This window comes from Melanotaenia boesemani, chromosome 3 (genome assembly GCF_017639745.1).
Source record: "Melanotaenia boesemani isolate fMelBoe1 chromosome 3, fMelBoe1.pri, whole genome shotgun sequence".
Classification (NCBI taxonomy): Eukaryota; Metazoa; Chordata; class Actinopteri; order Atheriniformes; family Melanotaeniidae; genus Melanotaenia; species Melanotaenia boesemani.
In genome coordinates, this window is record NC_055684.1 from 18,756,171 (window position 1) to 18,776,136 (window position 19,966).

The 19,966-nt window shown below is 39.0% G+C and overlaps 1 protein-coding gene across 10 annotated transcripts in view; it reads left to right on the top strand.

Annotated features, from left to right (window-relative positions):
• eif4g3a (eukaryotic translation initiation factor 4 gamma, 3a) overlaps positions 1–19,966 on the top strand; it is a 55,603-nt gene that overhangs the window by 1,365 nt on the left and 34,272 nt on the right. For 7 of the 10 annotated variants that reach the window (XM_041981256.1, XM_041981257.1, XM_041981258.1 and 4 more), the window contains exons 2-3: positions 8,190–8,259; positions 16,970–17,137. In XM_041981256.1, coding sequence (XP_041837190.1) covers positions 8,190–8,259; positions 16,970–17,137 — 238 coding nt within the window. The remainder of the gene's footprint in view (positions 1–8,189; positions 8,260–16,969; positions 17,138–19,966) is intronic. The other 3 variants (XM_041981263.1, XM_041981264.1, XM_041981262.1) reach the window with 2 other exon arrangements.

Here is a 19,966-nt window from a genome sequence, read left to right on the forward strand (position 1 = left end):
TTTATTGTTCACTAACATTGTTTTTTGTTTGATGTGCGCGACTAGAAATATGTCTTTAGGTTTAACACGCTAGGCACAGTTGGAACGAATAAGGGATACATGTAGAATAACAGGTATAATTTTGACCTAATAAATTATCATCGGCTTGTGCTGTCAGTCCCTCAAAGTATATCTTTACATTTGAGTGTACTTAGGGTTGGCCTAGTATTACTCTAGCCTGCCTTTAGTGGAGTGAAGTCACCATAGTTGTGTCACCTCCTGTTTTATTTAGAGCATGGTATCAGTAGTGTGAGGGAAAGGATTAGCTTGATGTCTCCTGCTTGCTATTAGCAAAGAGATGTATTGGTGACCTGACAGCTTCTGTTGTGGTTTAGCTTTGGGTTGTGATGCCTCACCCCGATTTCTTGCCATCCATGGTCGTAGCCCCTGTGTTTCTGACATCTATAAAGGGACAGTGAAAAGCAGGTTATAACAGATGCCAGTATTAAGCCCCCTCTTTCATGCAGTTTAATATAATGTATTTAAAACATCCCTGAGTTTGATAATTAAACCAAACGTTTTCTGTAGTTCAATGTTCACTTTTGACTCAAAGCTTTTGAAATGATTAAATTTTCCTAACCCACTTTAACTTCCATAATAGGAAGTTCATTCTGTTTGAATCCAAACCTGCACCCTTTGGACATACTAATGGTTGTTTAGGTTATAGGAATACATAAAAAAAGAAATGTTATTAGGACTGGGTATCGTCACTAATTTCCTGAATCGATTCAGTTCACAACAGCTTATTTCCATTCCATTAAATTTGATTCTATTTTGATTCATTTATAGCTAATTGTGTAACACCACCTATTTTTCTTTAATATTAAAGACATTCTCAGACAAATACTTTTTTTAAAAAAAAAACCACAGAGTGCATTTACTTTACAATCAAAATCAGTTATTTGGAAGTAATCTGATTACTGTAATAATCTGATCTGACACATCTACATTAATTTTTGAAGTACCACAACAATACAGTGTTTCCCTAGATTCACAGCCAGAAATGCCGTGATTAAAAACACTCAGGAAGGAAAAAAGCAAAACTTTTTAAATGCGCCGATGAAACCGTTTCATTCAGTGGAGTCGCTCTAGGTATTATTAAAGTTCAGATCTCAGATAACATGTTGATATTAATAAACCCTACAAAGAATATTGGATCCATTTAAATCTGTAATATGACTCAAATTCCTTCAATGACGGTAGATTGAGCTTGTTCAGCTGTGACATCGTTGTAACACCCGAGCAGGGGAAATACCACTGGAGCAAAATGCTTCCATTTTCACCTGCCTGAGAGAATTTAGAAAACTCTTATATTTTTGTCAGATTTTCAGCTGGTTGACGTGTTTTCTGACGTGTGCACTCTGTCCTCTGATGGAAACCTGTGTGTGTGTGTGTGCTGACTGCCGTGGACACAGAAAGCAGCTATGACATGCCGTCATTTAAATCAGATAAAAAGCATCAGACCGTTTACTTTTTGATAAAATGATAAGATGTAAACCTGTTTTGGAGGAAATGTGACTGTAAATGACCATGTTGGATTTATTTCAAAGTACATACGTACATGGTGACATCACCACGCATGTTGTGGCGGCGCTCGTCCGCAGTAGCTGCTAATGTGAGCAGTAATATGCTGCTAAACACTTTACAGGTAAATGTAATCCACACCAGTGAATGAAAACATCTGAATGTGACATCGTCTTAGCAAGAGAAGCTGATTTTTGTACGGGGACGTCACAGGAAACCAGTTGTGTGTATATATGCTAAGATCTCGCCGAGCATCGGTAAGTCACGCAAGATAAGAGGCAGGTTACCAGAAATGACATAAAAAAATCAACATCCAAGTTTTATGAATCAGTATTGGATTTATTTCAATTGAATCAATTCAAATCGATAAATCGATTTTTTTTTTTTTAAACCCAGCCCTAAATGTTACACTTTTGCCGACTTTAAAACCAAATTGGTTTAGCTTCTTCAGGAAGCCATACAGCTCAGTTAGTTGGCTGATTAATTGTTCATTTACTAAAATCAGGATTGAAGACATACCTGGCTAAAAAAAAAAAGTCACACTGATGTTTTATGGGACCATCTTTAGCTTTGATTTGAGCACACATTTTTTGTTGTGACATACTTTTAATAAGTTTATGTAATGTTACAATAACAGTTTCTGTCCAGTGTCATTGGTTTTCGCTAAGATCTTGTATTAATGATGGAAGAATTGGGCTGCTCCAGTCTTTTTTCTACAGTTTTCTACATTGCATCCCAAAAACAGTTTTTCTTGAACTACTGCCGTGCCATCATGGAAGAGAAATCAATTAATGGGAAGACCCGGTCATTCAGTGTATTCAGGTCGTTGACTGAACAATTTTTTTAGACGTCAGGTTGCTGAACTTGGACCTGTCATGAAGCAGCCAAAGATCATCTGCTTAGTTGAATCCAGGTGGTGACATTGTTTATTTGTTTCCTTCCTTCCTTTTTTAACAGGGTATGTAAAGTATACTTAAAAGTATAAGTAAGTATACTTAAAATACACATTTTTGTTAATTTTCCCTATTGCAAAGGCCAAACAATAAATGAATCCTACTTTCATGGATTAAATTATGTTCATGTTGCTGTTAATTGTACTTAGATTTTATTTAATCTGGGTAATAAAGTATAATTTACTCTTGCATTAAACAATAAAATCTGTACTGGGAGTTAAGAGTAAGAATAAACAAAGTAAACATCAAATTTTCAAAACTGCAATAAAAATAAACCATTTTGTCCTCAGGCTTATTTGTAACTTGTGTGAACTCCATGTTGGTCTTCGCACTCTGTTTTATTAAGCACATCCCTAAACTGCACTGTATTTAATTATCATATGTCTAGGAAAATGTGCCCTCTGAGTGTTACTACTCATCTGACCTCTTGCTCTCTCTTGGCCTCTGAGGTCAGGAGTGTGGGAGCATGTTACTCTGCGTCTGGCCTGGATTCCTGGTGTATGGGAATTCCCACTTGGGGAATGTTGGTGTGTGTGTGTGTGTGTTTATGGAGTCTTGAAATGCGCGGAGGGTTTAGAGAGGTATGGCAGTGACATGCGTTCATACGTGTGCAGGAATAGCATGGGTAAAACGGTGTGCACAGTTTGTGTCTGCTCCTGTTTGCCGGAGAAACACCCAACGCATGCGTCTGCTGCTTCACTTGCCAGACAAAAGCTCTACTGCTTAGCATTCAGAGTGAGAGGCCAAGGTGGTGCTTCCCACCATCTGCCAACAAAGGCCCAGGTCACACAGCCTGGCTCAGCCCTCCCTCATTTCCTTTTATCCCCCCGTAGTTCACTTCACCCCACTGCTGGCCCAGCTGAGAAAACTTGAAGGCTTCTCCCCATTTGCCCCAGGTCTTTTCTTTATGCACCCACTTTTGGTTTTCATAGTCATGATCTAGCAAGTTCATCTCTTTTTGAAAGAACTTCCTTCTTTATCTCAGCGCTTTGCTACTTTGAAGTTCTTTATTTCTATTCTTTGTGCTCTTGTCATGCTTTTGTGCAAACTACATATTCCAGTAAAGAGCAGTGAACAGGCGCATGCAGGGCAACGTAATGTACGTGCCCAGCGGGTAGGTCACACAGCAGCATAGTCCTGTATTGCAGGACAGGTGTGTGCAGTCTGTATGATAAGATATTCTCATGAGCATACTCACTGGGGGATGTTATAAATAAACTGCTGAGTTGTTATGAGCCAGCATGCAGGACTGCTCTTTCCAGGGAGGGAGTGGCTTGTTGAGGAAGACATACTGCACACTCAGTTCTCTCCTAGCACTTGAATCAAAAGTGATATTAACACATCTGTGTGTGTTCATGTTTTGTTTTAGTTTTTTTTCTCTTAATTTTGCTGACTCAAGCAAGACATCATGAAACAAACTTTGAGAGTAATTCCACCCACACAGTAAGGTATTTTATGAAGTTTGAACATTCATGTCCATTTTTTAGCAAAATGTTCTGGTTGTTTATTCTGATTCGACTTCTACTTTATTTTTATACACACAACACAGTTGTATGCACAACTGCAAGTAATTGGCTGGTGTTTCTTTGCACTATTTGCCCCTTAAGTCCTAAATCATCATTGCAGCTGTTTTTCCGGCATCTGGGTCAGTATCTCTCTTGTGCTACTAGGGTCTAAGGTCAGCAGTGTTGCTGCTGTTGTAAACATAAACCAGTTACCTGGTGATAAACTATCGCTGATGGCTGGATTGTATTCTTGCTTCTGCTGCTTCTAAAGGTCTTCAATTATTGCAAGATGGTTCTTCTTTTGTTGGGATTGCATGTGCAGAATTCTCCCTGCACTCCAAACATGCATTTTATATGAATTCTAAATTGCTTGTAAGTGTGAATGTGAGCATACATGCTTGTCTGTCTCTCTTTGTTACCCTCTGATGATCTTGCAAATATTCAGGGTGTTTCCCACCTCTGACCTAGCATCAGCCGAGACAGACTCCAAGCTTCTCCCGACTCTGCACAGGATATAGCTAGTATATGAAGTCAGTGGACGGAAAAAAGTCATCATACGTTCCATGACACAAAATTGCAATTTCTCAAGTAGTTCTGGTGTAAAATCTCTCAGAAATATCTACCACAACAGATGAAGCCTTGCTTTTGTTTGCAATGGTTACTGAGTAACTGTCATTAAGAGCTAATTGTCAGTGATAGCCTAATTAGATTGTGCAGCATTTATACTGTTAATGGAGTTTTGTCCTTCTTTGAATATACAGTGTGTTGAAAAATCTCATGTTTCATTGAAGACTATATCGACATCTTTAGATCATTACAAAAAGTGCCTATATCTGATTTAGCAAATTTTAAAGTAAAGTCGAGATTAAGTGTGATGATAAATGAAGCTGTAAAAATTGTGATTAAACCTTTTATTCATCCTTTTATCGTGGTTTTCTGGCAAAGAAGTAAATGCTCATTTAAATGGGAATTTGTTATAGTTCTTGGAAAGAGCCTGTAGTGTTGTTTAGGTTTTTACTGTAGTTTTTTTCTTTCATGCACCTCCTTACAAGTGCAGGTTGCTTGTCCCCTTAATACGACATAAAAAATAAATAGGATGTGTGCTATAGGCACCTAGAGCCATAGTTGCTTAAGATATGGTTTGCTAGTGTTGAATCCACCGACCTACCATCTATTGTTCATACTGTAGTGAAAGAGCAGTCTCAGCAACAGCAGGCAGGCATTGAGAGCTTTGTGAGCTTCGCTTTTATCCAACAGTGTGTGTGTTTGGGTGTGTGTATGCGTGTGTGTTAGTGAGAGACCAGTTAGCCAGCAGGGAGAAGGAGGGTTTGTGTCTGCACCATCTGGGCCGTCTCCGCTCCCTTCCTGTCCCTCCACGTAGAGCCCTCTGCACAAAGATTTCCAGGTACTCTTGGCACGTTCAGATAAGATGTAGCAATTTTCTTTAGGTCTGTGAGACATGTAGGCTAAACACTTGTGATGTAATGCATGTTTTATGGGGGTTGTCTTTTTCCATGGTTAAGAAACTGCATGTGTGCAATCATGGCAGTGCAGAGAGCACTGTTTGATTTGTGTTATGTTACCAGTCAGAAGGACAACTTGCCAGTCACTCTGCATCTCTTTTACCTTGTTTTCTTGAATACGTCACTTGATTGATTTAGTTAGCTAGATTGTTAACTTTACAGCTTTGATTCATTTATTCAGTAATAGCAGATTACAGTTTATTTAGCTATATCATCCTCCCAATCACATTCCTGCTATTTAAGGCCATATTTCCTCCTGTCTTTCCCTTTCTCTCTCTCTCCCACACACTCAGCACTTAAGTGGCTTTACTGTAAGCTAATGATGAAGCATGGGCTGCAGCAGCTTTACCCTCCTAAATGAGGCTTATGTGTCACTGTGGGGTCAGGGGACAAGGAGGAAGGGGGTTGAAGCTACTCTATGATCTCCCAAAGGAAGTTGGTTAACATGGACTTGTTTAGACACACATTTTACCAACTTGAAAGTAAAATATGTCCATGTGGATTTCAGCCACATAGTGTTAAAGGAAGTCTGTGGTTGCTGTCCTGAAATATCCTTCGAGTGTTAGGCAAAGGGGACCTTCAATCCACATGAAAGGCTTGACTTAATCATATTTAATCACATGACGTTTTGTTTTCTCAGCATGATCATATGAATACAACAGTGCTGTAATATTCAAGAGATTTTTTATTTATTTTTAATAATGGCATTTAATCTTAAAACTGTAATTACAATTAGAGATTTAAAGTAGATTTTTGGTACGTTATGCTAAAAAAAAAAGTAAAACAATTGGAAACTACAGTAAAAAAAAAAAAGACATACTCTTTCACATGAGAAAGCTTTTTTTTTTTTTTTTTAACTAGAATGTAGGGAGAACCAAACTGAATCTTTTCTCTATGAGTCTCTTCCTGTGTTCCTTAAATCAGAACTTTATAAATAGTAGTGCTTTCTCAAACTGTGCTGTTTTAAGACTTTTCAAGCAAAATGTATGGCACTAGTGGCCATGCTCAGGTTGTTGCAACATTCTGCAAGACTGCAGGTGTTTTCTTTGTGAGAAAACCGGCATCTGCATGCTGGCTTTGAGCCATTTTAAATAAGAGCTGGCTATTACAATTTGGCTGCAGTTGTAAGAAAATTAAGTCAGCCAAATTTTTTAGGTTGGATTTACTCTCTTCCCTTGTGTGAATTTATTTTTGCAGTTGGTTTTCCTACCTTTGTCAGCAAACTCCTTGACTTGCAGGTGTAATTGCACCTGTTCCTGTTGCAGATTTAACCCTGGTTTCACCTCCTGACCTCAGGTGCTCCACCCCACATTCAGTCATCAGTCACCACAGTTGCCCCTCCCAAATAGTGGTCGTATGGAGTGGATGGTTCAGGTTGTCTCAGTGCAGATTGCCCCTTCCCCAGAGTTTTTGTGCTCCTCCTTACCTGAACTACCATATCAATGTGAAGAGTGTAAGGCTTTAATTATAGCTCATTTCTGTGTATGTGTGCGCTGTGTGTGATGGAGGCAAGGATGCGTTCTGTTTTTTTTTTGTTTGTTTGATTTTTTTTAATGAATTCCTCAGCAATGAAACTGATAATGTTTCCTGCTGTGCTTCTGCATTTAAACTGCAACCCTCTTTCTTTTTTAAATGATTCCCTTCTCTCTTTATCTTCCTCTGTCTCCGTTGTATTGCTGGGCAATGAGTAGTGGGGCTGGCAGGGGGCCAGCAGAGACAACAGCCCCTGCAGGCATTAGCGGAGCAGAGGAAGAGGGCTCGGGACAAGGGGAGGCATGATTCGGGTGAAAGGAAGAAAGCCAGACGTTTGGTTTCCCTTAAACCATGTGATCAGCAGTGTGTGAGCCTGTCTGTTGCAGACAACTGCCTGAGCAGGTTACTAACCACATGGCTTCCCTCTGCTTTTTGAGTTTTACACATTCCTTCTTTTGTCCTCACAAACATCTGACTGATGTCTCCCCAGTGAGCCTCATCATGGCATTTTCAAAAACAGCAAAGATTGTTTCTTTACAGTTAACAAAGCCTCAAGCATTACAGATTTATACATTTTCCGCAGAGTAGTAAAATCTTTAACCCATTATTAGTACACTGGCATAAAGAAAAGAGTGTTTATTGAATGTAGTTAGTACTTTCACTCCTAGTGTACAAAGGATGAACAGTTTTCTAATCCTCTGCTCCATCTGTCCCTCCTGCCTAAAGTACACCAGAAATCCATTTCAGATTTTCCATCTAACTCTTGCGAAATTGTGAAGGTACATGGTGTACTCAGAGAAGGGGCATTAAGGGGGGGGGGGGGATCCGGGGATCCTTTAAACCAAACTCCAAGCCACTAAGGTTTAAGGAAAGCCCTTTGGATCTTAAGTAGATGGTTGCAATTCATGAAAAAGTACAACTCTAGAATGAACTAATAGTAGAATTAAGTCAGTGTTTGCTAAACTTCGTGGTGCACTTTGGACATTCACTGAATGACTAGATCAAGTCTCTTCTTGTTGTTTAATTGGCAGTATTGTGGCTTAACAGTGCATTACATGAATACAGAAAACACAACAGTAATTTGAACTTGTTGAGGTTTTCATCTCTGATATAACACAACTTGTTTTAGTTTCCAGTTGCCTTGAATTTTCTTTAACACACCCCCTATCCAGAATCTCTCGGGTTCAGCCATCACTGGACGAGCGAATCTTCCCCCCACAGCCTGGAGTCGCTGTCTACAGCGTGAGTCACTTGATTCAGTTTTATGGTTATTTTCGATGCAGTTTTTTTTACACATTAACATAAATAGCGACTCTTCCTACTAAACGATTTGTAAATATAATCATGCTCTGATCAAGGCCGCATGATGAAACCATATCATCAGTTTAATTGTAAAAATGTCTTTAAATCACAGAGAGTTAACTCTTTTGATTTTATGAGTTGGGAAGTCTAACTTAAGTTTGCTGCGGACTAGTGACAAGGTAAGAAATAATGTGATCTAACCGCAAAAGCCTGATTCACCCTAGGTAACTTGTTTCATTCACAGTAGTTAATAAATATTTTCTGTGTCTGATTTTTAATATAACATTACCTGATTAACTGTTATTGGTAATTGTGGGTGTTCTTATTTTAACCAGTCCAGCGGACTAGCAATGAAGGGGATCGTTTATCTGACTAGATTTGGTCAGTAAGGCTTAGTTGACTTGGAAACAATTAGGGTGCATTCACACACTAGGGTTGGTTCGATTGGGGATTCTGTTCAGTTGGGAGGGGGGGTGCAATATTCTTCCAGACAGAGATTGCATTCATGCTGCACTACTCGAATGAATTGGACCTTTTAAATAACATGTTCCACTCTCCGCCAGAGGCAGAGCTGCACAAAAAATTACTAAAGAAGAAGATGACGTGCACAACAAAAAAAGGAAACTCGTTCATCTATTGGTTAACGTAGAACAACTTTGGTTTCTAGTACATAACAGCAAAATATGGAGCTACATCAGATCATAGCAGTCTTGGGTTGATCAGATTTTTTTCACAGGCCATTTCTCCCATCCAGAGATGCCTATCTCACCACACCTGTATGTTTTAGTTGTGTTTACCCACAATGCTGTTTGCTGAACCCACAATGCACTTTGATTTGTAGTCTGTTTCCTGTATTTGGTTCTCTTGAAACACACTAAGATCTGTTTGTAGGCATACTGTGTCCGCTTTCTTTATCCAAATCAGAATTTGTTTGCACATTCAAAGTACCCCAATCGTAGCAGATTTTCTGAGCAAACGGACTAGGAATCGCATCAGAAAGCCTGGTGTGCAAAGAACAATAACCATAACAGGAACAATGTTGGGATCCACACTGAAAACAGCTATCTTTAAACAGTGATGTCTGTTGTTACTGGGACTGTGTAGGTGTTAAAACCTAGAACTTGGTTACATATTAGTATTAAATTAGGTTAATTAGAGCATTTCTAATCACTTCTATTCCAAAGCTTAACATACTGAACCATATGTTAGTGAGATATTTGAATATATGTGGCTATGTTTGTGGATTAATGGCATCTGTCTAATCTGCAGTTGTGTGCTTATGAGCTATATGTGTCTGTTGAAGTGACTGGGTGACATCCTAAAGTTTAACTATCCTTTAGGGTGCATTCACACCTTAGCAGTCCATTAGATTTGGTACAATTGGGGACTCTGGTTAATTGAGGGCTGCAACATTCAGGCAATTTGCTTTCACATAGTGCTTGATAAAAATGTCCGTTTTATTTAACTAACATAGTCCCCTCTTTGCCAGAAGCGGCGCTGTGTCAAGAATTATTAAATGGTAAGACAAGACAAATGGCAAAAAAGAAAACTGGCTCTGTTGGTTAATCAAGAACAACTTCTTTTTCCAACACATAAGAAAGAAACTTAGAGCTGTTTGAATTGCTAGTGGTCTTGGGTTGAACATATTTTTGTTATAACTTTTACCACTTTCGTCCATGTCTGACTGTGAGCCATTTCTCCCAGCCTTCATTCTACATGAGTATATGTTTTGGTTGTATTTACCCGCAATGTCCAGCGTTGAATAAACAATTCCCTTTGCGTTGCAGTCCGCTTCCTGCATTTGGTTCACTTGAAATAGACCAAGACTTACGTTTGTTAGCTGACCAGAGTTCACTTGATCCACATGAGTTTGTTTGTGTTCACACCTCCCCAAATGAACTCTTTAAGCAAATGAAAAGGGGCGCATTCACACCATGATAGTTTTCCTTGGTTCGACGTGGCAGGGAAATCCAAAATTTTTTACACATTTATTTGGTTTGCTCTCACACTCTACGCAAATGGACCAAACCACCTTGACCATGTCATGCAGTTACAACAGCTACTTGCTAGGGGTGTCATACCCCAAAACTATAGCTGACCAAGAATACGAAGAAAATCAGGCTCATTAATTGGCCAGGACTCGGACTCGATCGTTGACTACAAGTAAAAAATGGAGCAACAATGAATTTATGCAGTCTTGGGGATTCAATTTTTACTTTGATGTTCATACCTAATGCTGTTTTCACAAGAAGTGTTCCAGCATGAGCAGCAGGAAAGGCAGCAAGCTATCTGGTATGATGCGCTATGTCACACCCTACATCACTCGCTCTCATTGGTTTGTTGGGTGGTCTGTTTTTTCACACTTTTAGTGCACCCTACCAGGGTTCACTTGGACCCCCGGTTTTCAAGCATACCAGAATTTACTTCTTTAGTCCGCAACAGAGTTTGAATGTGCGTTCACACTGCTCCAACTGAACCATACTATCCGTGGAAGGGAACCTGGACCCGTTTAAAGCAGACCCAACTGCATCAGTGTGAATGAGCCCCGGGATTCAAATCAGAAGGGCTGATGTGAATGTACCCTTAATACATTCTCAAGAAACCAGGTAATACAGAGCTCTGTAAATTTCTGAGAGGCCAAAATATTGACAAAACTATAGCTGTTTAGTTGATGCACTTTATTTACCCACAGTAACCAGATTTTTAGTTCCGAAATAGTAACTGCATGACATCCAGCTTCTTGTGCTGATCACAAACTTAAATTTATGAGAACTGGAAGATTTAAGTAATTAGCACCCAATTCTTGAAGATCAGATGCATGGTGATATTGAACATCAACAGTCAAAGAATTCTCTAGATTTTATATGTCTATGGGGGGGTAAGGGAAAGGTGGAGCTTGAAGTGTCACATGTAACCTTCCTACACACATCAGGTGGTAACAGTGCCAAACATGCTATATGTTCCAGCTGTAGCCGCCATTTTTGTTGTTATAGCTGTCATGCCATTTTAGTCATATGATCATAAATACAGCCCGTCCAATTGATCGGCTGGCTGATTATAGCCCTTTTGGATACAGTCATAATCGGCTGGAATTTAGCCAGTTAAAAGCTGATATATTCTTAATTACTCATTAGAAGGTAAACGTTAAGTGTCAGTCGTGCAGAATGATGTTGCTGCACCTTTTGTCCACTAAATGAAGCTCTCACTCCATTCAATCCTCAGTCCTCACTGTCAGTAACTACAGCAGTAGCCACAGCCAGGCAATACTACAGGGGTATGCATGGCAGAGCTTGACGACAAGTATGTTTATAACAACGTGAACAGAAAAATGACTCAATATGTCTCCAGTTTTAATTTAACTGTGTTTGCCATGTGTCATGATAGTGACCTGTGCTTCATTGCGTTGTTCATGCTTTTCATTTATGTTGCATTGCAAAAGTTTTGCTAACCTAGCTTAAGTTATTCCCTGTCTATTTATGTTAGCAATAACATTGCTGTGGTTCTCTCAACCCAGCAGAGCATTAACTAACAGCTTAAAAGCCAGTAACTACAGAAATAACGTTAAGTGTACAAAATATTTGAGAGTACAGAATGAGCGTTCATCACTCCATCAGCTGCATGTTGAGACATATTTAAGGAGGAGCCGTGTGAACGCAGAAAATTTAAAATAATGAATATTACTCTCTGTCTTCAGTAGGGCTGCAACTAAGGACTATTCTGATGGTCGATTAGTCACTGACTATTAAAACGACTAGTCGACCAATCAGATTATGTATCTCATTATTATAAATGGATCTTATTTCACTTTCAGCTTTGAAATTTTGCATAAGGTTGTTAAGTAAGTCCGACGTGCCGCATCTTTAAATGTTCGAGCATTGCAAACGTACTTCCGTGGTACACAAGGTCCGCTTTACAAATCTCACATATATTTAATTTAGTTTGTAAGTTTAATGTGAAGTTATCCCAGACTTTTAACGTTCTCCGCCGCCGTTTTCCTCCCTAGTCCGCCACCATATTTTTCCCCTGGCGGACTTTATTGCGCATGTGCAACTCTCAGCAGAGATAAAAAAAGAAGAAGATGTCTCACTCTGTATTTTATTCCTCTCTCTTTGTGCATGTGAAATTGTTCAACTCTCAGCAGATATAGGATTAGAAGACGATGTCTCACTCTGTAGTTTTTTTTTTTTTTGTTTTTTTGTTTTTTTGCCGACAATAGCCGACGGCTAAATTCGTTGTCAACTATTTTTATTGTCGACTATTGTCGACAATGTCGACTAATCGTTGCAGCCCTAGTCTTCAGCAACTGTCATGATGTCATGTCACTCTTAGTTTTACTTTTTCAGAAAATATTACAGTGTGACTCAGACTGTAACAGCAACTTACTGTGTGTGTTGTTGTGGAGCACCAGACAATTTGTGACCATTATATCTTTAAAATGCAACTCTGTTAAAGATTAAATGTTTTGACATTTGAGAAAGGGGTCTTTTTTATTTTGGGTCATATAAGTCATGTCTTCATGGCAAATAAAATAACTGAGTAGAGAAAATGTGATTTAACATTATAGGGCGTCAGAGGGCTGCATAAATGTTTTGTCAGTAACTTCAGTCATTATAGACAGAACACAGTGTAAATATAAAGATACATTCATCAGTGCAACTGGTAGATATATTAATCCATGCTCCATAAGAAGAAAAAATCACAATGTAAATTAAAAAAAAGAATAAAATAGAAGTTATTTTATTAATACATATTTTTAAAAAATTTTTGTGCCAATTATCAAAATTGACATCGGCCTCAAAAAATCCATATTGGTTGAGCTCTAGTCATAAATATTGTTATTGTTCCAGATGTGGCTCGCCCTTTGTTTTTTTTTCAACATTTTCATCTTGTAAAAAGTACTTGGGATGTTTTGTTTCAGTTTCATTTCATAGAATGTTCTCACATGAAATGAAACTTAAATTGTGGTATTCACTGAGTAGACTGTGATGTGATCATCTTTGGGGAATATACTGAATCCTTTATTTTTGTAGCTCCTTGATGTTTTCCAAAATTAACTATAATACGTCACAGTTTTTCAACAACACAACTGTTTTTTATCAATACTGAACATTTTGAAATTTAGAAAATACAGTAAATTGCTTCAATTTGCGAATGAAATGCCAGTGTATGTTTGGAGAGGCTATTGAGCCGTTTGCTTTATCAGCTACTGAAAACATTTAGGTTTGATGGGATTTTAAACTCAGGGGGGTTGGTGGGGCAAGACTGCAAGAATGATGACACTAGTGGAAATAAACAGTGTTCTTTCATAGCACATTTGCTCTACGTGATGGACGTGGGGTTTACCCCCCCCCCCCCCCCACACCATCTTCATGTACAGCAACCATACAGCCGCTTACCTCCCCTCCCCCACCCTATCACACTGTGCTGTATGTCCTCGGAATCTTTTCCTGGCCTGGAGCAGAGCAGGCTCCTCCCCTGGCAACAGCACCAAGTTGCTTTATCCCAGGTCATCTGAGGAAAGTGGGCCATACAGAGAAGATGCAGAAATGCTTGAGGGTGTTATTCTATAGACATTATGGAGAATTTGACCTGACATACATGATAATTAAAGTTACATTTAGATATGTTCGATTTTAGATGGTGTCAGTAGTGGTTTTTAAACAGCTTTTAATTCTCTTAAGCTCAGTGTTTGTTAAAGGGACAAAAACAAGCCAAAGACGTTTGTTTTGACCAGCTCAGTGTCTGTTTACTACTTTTTTTTCCTGCAGTATTGTTTCTCATTACCTGGTGTGTCAGGGCTGCTGCAGCAACAACAAGCACCTGCAGTTGTAGCAGGCTATAGCTGCAGCGGCCAGTCAACCACGCCACAAACTGCAGATCTCACGTTATGCTGAGATACTAACTGTAGGTGCTAACCCATTGAAAAGACAAATGATAAGATAAAAAAAAGATAAATCACTATTTACCTTGTGAGCACATTGCAATATAGACCATCTTTATTGGATTTGTTTCATTTATAGACATTGTGAATTTAACATTACTTATGAGTTTGCTTGGGGCGTATTCACGCTGGGATAGGACATGATTGTTTATTGCTGTGAACAATTTGTTTTTGGTCTTGGCTATTCAATAAGACAGATTTTCTTCTTTCTTTTTGATCAGTGGTCGTTTTGGAGAATATCGCCCCTAGCAAGCAGTTTATACACAGACCCTGAATTAAAACTTCAAAACATTTTGTCTACATTGAAACTGTAGGATCAACCTCTGAAATCACAGGAATCTATTTATTAATCCTCATAAATCAGATATTAAATATGTCTAATTGGCATGTTAAAGAAAATGCTGAAAGATCAGATGTGTGGTTATGGATTGGTTTTTCATACAGCAGCAGATCTTTGTGCCTTAATTCACTTGTGTACTCCAATATTGTTAAAGCAGCATCACATGTACTGTAGCAAACCTAATTTGAGTCTGTGAATGCAATGCAATCAATCATCGGTTATCATCCACTTGCTGTGGGTTCACATACATAGCAGCGGCCTTATTTGTGCCACCATTTTTAATATTCTGTTTCTGAATGGACAAACAGCTCTGTGATGTGAGAACCCTCTTGAGCTCTAATACTACTGTACCAGTTTTGTTTGATATGTGTAAGAGCTCCATTTTGGGATAAGTAATACCTTAAAAGGCATCAAAAGTACACTGCTCAAAACAGTAAAAGGAACACTAAACCAGTGATTCCTAACCTATTTTCCTTGAGGACCCCCTTCATGCAAATACTAAGAAGCCACAGACCCTGTTCCCCACCCCGTGCTGAAACCATGCTTGGCTTTATGCTTTCATTAGTGAGAATCTCACTATACTGTATTTAATTAACAACATATATCCTTACTTTCTTCTTTTTTTCTTTTTTTTTTTTAATCATCTGCTCTGTGCTGTTTCTCAGACACGATTTATTAAGCAAATGTTGCAGGAAAAATTAAGGTTACCAGGATAGATATGAAGTGATCCACTACTGTGGCTCCACCTCACTAAACCACAGTTGTAGCCTTATTAGTGGCCTTTTTTGGGGGAGATTGAATTAGGAAACATGTGTTAAAATATTGTATAGCAGATTTTTATGACCTCCATGTATTCACTTTGGGATCTGGTTTAAAAGGTTTTCAGTATTTTCAGGCTCCCAAAACATCAGTTCCATGTGAAAGATTTGTCCAGATGATTGACAAACAACTTGAGCAGACACGCTTCAACTCGTGTCTGTGTGGACATGGTCAAAGCCTCGGGGACCCTCTGTGCTCTTAGGGCGACCAATGTATCTGTGGTGTTTTATTTTGAAGGGCCTGAGCAGAAGTACTGTTGTGTTGTTACTACTATTGGTTAATGGTGTTGAAGAAACATAAAGACAGGTGTCTAACTAGTTCAAGCAGTTACACTTTGTGTTATTTTGTCCATTCTACCAGGATAGGCACACATAATCAGCTATAAATGGTTTTTTGCCTTCTAAGTGATCAGGTAAAATATATATGTCATGTCACAACAGGAAGTTTAGGAGAAAATGTTATATTGTAAAACAACTGAATATTTACACAAGTTTGAGTGCATTCTTTTTTTTTGTTGAAACACTTCCTCTCATTCTAGAAATGCTGAGACTCTAATCTGGCTTTTTGGCTGTTAAACAGAAAAATACATCAGATAGCTGGAAATCAGATATTGTTCTTTCTGTGTTCAGAAGGAAGAGAGGTTCACACAGCTTTGACATTTATACTGCTGACTTGTTACCTTTTAACAAATAAATCCTGAAAATTTTATCCTCCTTTGTCATACATTTGTTTTTAATACATTATTTGATTATTATTTGATATTGTTACAATATAAAGTGAATACGGCTGTTCAAAAGCAGCTTATTTGTTTTTAGAAATAACTGTTTTTAAACCAAACATTATTACAATTTTGTTAATATAGAGGTATTTTTAATATTAAAAGGGTTGTAACACAATACATTTGGACTTTTCTTTGAATTTTGCATGCTATTAATGGCAGAAAATGCAATTACACGCGATTACCCAGCACTTTTAAATATGTAAAATTTGTGCACATGGACTGTATATCACTCATTCAGTTCCATGTTATATAACTTGAAATGTCTTAAAACGTTTGTCCAAAAACTATTCAGGATAAATTATATCAGATAGGCTTCTTCTTATAAATTTACTTCTGAAAGATAAGTTTTATATAATTCCTGGTATTGCAATGTTGCTGCATATGAACATTGTTAAACATATACAGCACATTGTGCAGCTCTGGCTTAGCATAACTTTGTTACATCTATTACACCAGGTGCTCTCTATATATCCCACATGGGTTGGATTGTAATGTGATTACTAAACCAACTGAGATCTAGGCATCCCTTCACAGCTCTGCCTGCTGTGCCAGTCTTTGGCCAAGCCCAGCAGGTTTCACTGACCACAGGTCTTCACCTCTGCACACATATGGGGACTAATCCTTCTGCATGAGTGCTTAAATTACACTCCTCAGCAGGAGGGAGGACTAATGATCTGTTGAGTCCCAACAGTGCTGTTCCTCCTTTGCGTCACTCTTACACATCTCATTTTGTGTGTCCGATTAACTGTACTGCCTTTTTCTCATGCAGGTACCCAGGCATGCTGGCTCTCCTTACACTGCTCACGACATTACAAAGGGACACCCGAACTTGGCGGGAACCCCGCCTGGTCATGCCCATTCTCCGGCGCTTTCTCAGGTATCAGTACCCACAGCTTCCCCATATCGCTACCCTAAGGGCTGGGAGGCAGGCGGAGGGGTGAGTTTGTCACTGTGGCCGCCAATATGCTGCATATTTATTGTTGGTTTTCTTTGTTGTTGTTTTTCCCTTCTGCATTTGTCTACTTTCTATCATATGTGTTAGGGCAGTGGTTCCCAACCTGGAATCCGGGACCCCGTAAGAGGGTCCCCCAGAGAGCACAGGGGGTCCCTGAGGCTTTGAACATTAAGTCCCATTGTGATTAATGTCCACACATTGTCCCTATTTTCAAAAAGAAAGTAAGGCTATATGTTTACTTAATGAACATGATTCAACTTTGGCTTTATCGAAGGACAGAATTCAGGACAGAATACTTTATTAATGGTGAGAATCTCACTATTAAAAGCATTAATCCAAGCATGGTTTATTCATGGGGTGGGGCAGGGGGTCCATGGCTTTTTAGTGTATGCATAAAAGGGGATGCCCGAAGGAAATAGGTTGGGAACCACTAGGTTAGGGTATTGGTGGATTAGTTTTCAGTGTATTTATATGACAAAATGGCACATTTTTATTGATTAAGTGAATCTTAAAGGCGAATTTCCACTGGGTGAGAATGTACCGTGGCCTTCGGAGCTATTTGCGGCCGTTTTAGTCAGTGGTTTGGTTCACACCGGGCGGGCCGCAGTGTGTATCAGAAGCACTTTGTCGCTGCTCTCTGCTAAACATACGCAGTGGGTTTAATTTTGATGGACCACACGTCCAGAACGCATCAAATTTAGCACTTCAGATAGGGACAGACAGGAAATCAGAAAAGGGGAGCAGCGTAAAAGCTTTTGGCAATTTTCAAAATGAAAAGCCCGGTGCAGATTTGTGCCTGCTGAACCATGTTAACATTACATCTTTAATCAGTCAGGGTGTCTCAGTTGTTTTTGTTTTTTTCATGGACGTTGAGACATTTGTCCTGGAAGTGGAGAATCTTGTGATTCTCTAAATCTCCTGTGATTTTGTGATCTCGCGGATCCAGCTGGGCGGACTTCACTCAGGGGCGCTCCGCACCTGACACACTCTTGGTGTGAATTGACCTATCGCAGAGGTTAGAAAGAAACCGCGGCACAGCCTGAACGCGCAGCGCACACGCACCTGGTGGAAATTTGGTATTAAGTGTCTGTTAAAAGATTTACTCAATTAAAAAAATATTGAAATTGTAATATCCTTTTTTTGATGTTGTCATCAACTCCTAGCATGTATTGTTTGTCCTCACTTACATTTTCTTTTCACGTCTTTTAATTAAATGTTCTCTTCTGTTTGACCACGTTTCCTAAACAGCAAAGAGTCATGTTCACAAGAGCACTATTATGCTGGAATTCAGATCTTGACAGCATATGATGAAAAAGATTTCAAACCTTTCAGACATTATGCTTTCCAACAATCTGACAGCAACAGAAAATTAGCTTAATTTCTAAAAGAGCTTCCTGCAGTGTTTCTCTAACAAGTCAGCTGTTTGACCCTGATTATGTATCTGTGTCAAGTTGACACAACTGAACTGCTGCAGCTTCATTAACACAATAATATGGCCAGTACAAAGTAAGTTAGTTTGGCCAACACAGTCCTGATGTGCTTGTTTGGCTGATTGGAAATGTCATAACAAAACATGTTATAATGAGAAAACTGAAAATTTACAAGGGTTTACAGATAATGCCATAGCTTCTTACACACAGTGGTGGAGTATCAGTAAGAATCCAGTCAGTTATTTCCAACAATAGCTATTCAATAACCTTAGGGATAATTTGCAGGCATTCCCAACTCTTGCAAGTATGTTTTAGACCAGGCATGTCAAACTGGTCCAGCAAAGGGCCGTGTGGCTGCAGGTTTTTGTTCCAGCCAGCCAAGAGCACACAGTTTGACCAATCAGCTGTCTGAAGACTGAGATCAGTTGATTGAATCAGTCAAATCTGGTGTGCTGCTGCTTGGTTGGAACAAAAACCTGCAGCCACACGGCCCTTTGCTGGACCAGTTTGACATGCCTGTTTTAGACAATTTAAGAGCCAAACTGAGACGCTATGGTAGTATCACATGGATTTTTGACCAACTCTTAATGTAACCTTTTCCACCTGTAAATTTATCTTCTCATGTTCTATATATGCTCCCTGTTTAGTATGGGTAAGGATCCAGACGGGGCAAGCTTGTTATGCTTGTGGCAAAAAGAGCATGAACATTCGAGCCTTGCTGCAAGTCCGTCACATGCTAAACACGTACATGGACAAACAAACGTCTAATATTTCTGTGATTTTTATTTTTAATAACGGTGGAAAAGCACTGCGTTAGTTGGAAACTCAGAGAGCACAAGTTTTAATCTGTCTTTTTTTTTTTTTATCTGACCACCAGGAGAGAGTAATGTTTTAATTATCTACATTGTGTGACTTCATTGAGTTGGGTCTGTTTGGTTTCTGTTGTATATAAGAGACACCACGATACTGTGTGTTGCCTGTAATTTTATATTTTGGTTTCTGGGGTTGTGTAGAAAGTCTGGACAATAATGCAGACCTTTTAGACACCCTTTTTTATTTTTTTGGAAAGATTAATTTATTTGAAGGTTAGATAAGAGTTTAAAATTGAGTGTCTATTTGGAGTTTCTTTATCTATTTTCAGTGACCTAAATAGATGTGTGATCGAGACAAAACTGGACAATGACAGTGTTGCCAAACAAATATAAATAATATTAAAGTATTAAAAAGTATTATTAAAAGACTCAGTCTTGTCACCTGTTAGTTAGGGTATGTATGGGGCGGCTGTAGCTCAGGAGGAAGAGCAGTCGTCTTTTGACCGGAAGGTAGGCGGATCGATTCCAGGCTTCCACTGACTAAATGCCGAAGTGTCCTTGGGCAAGAC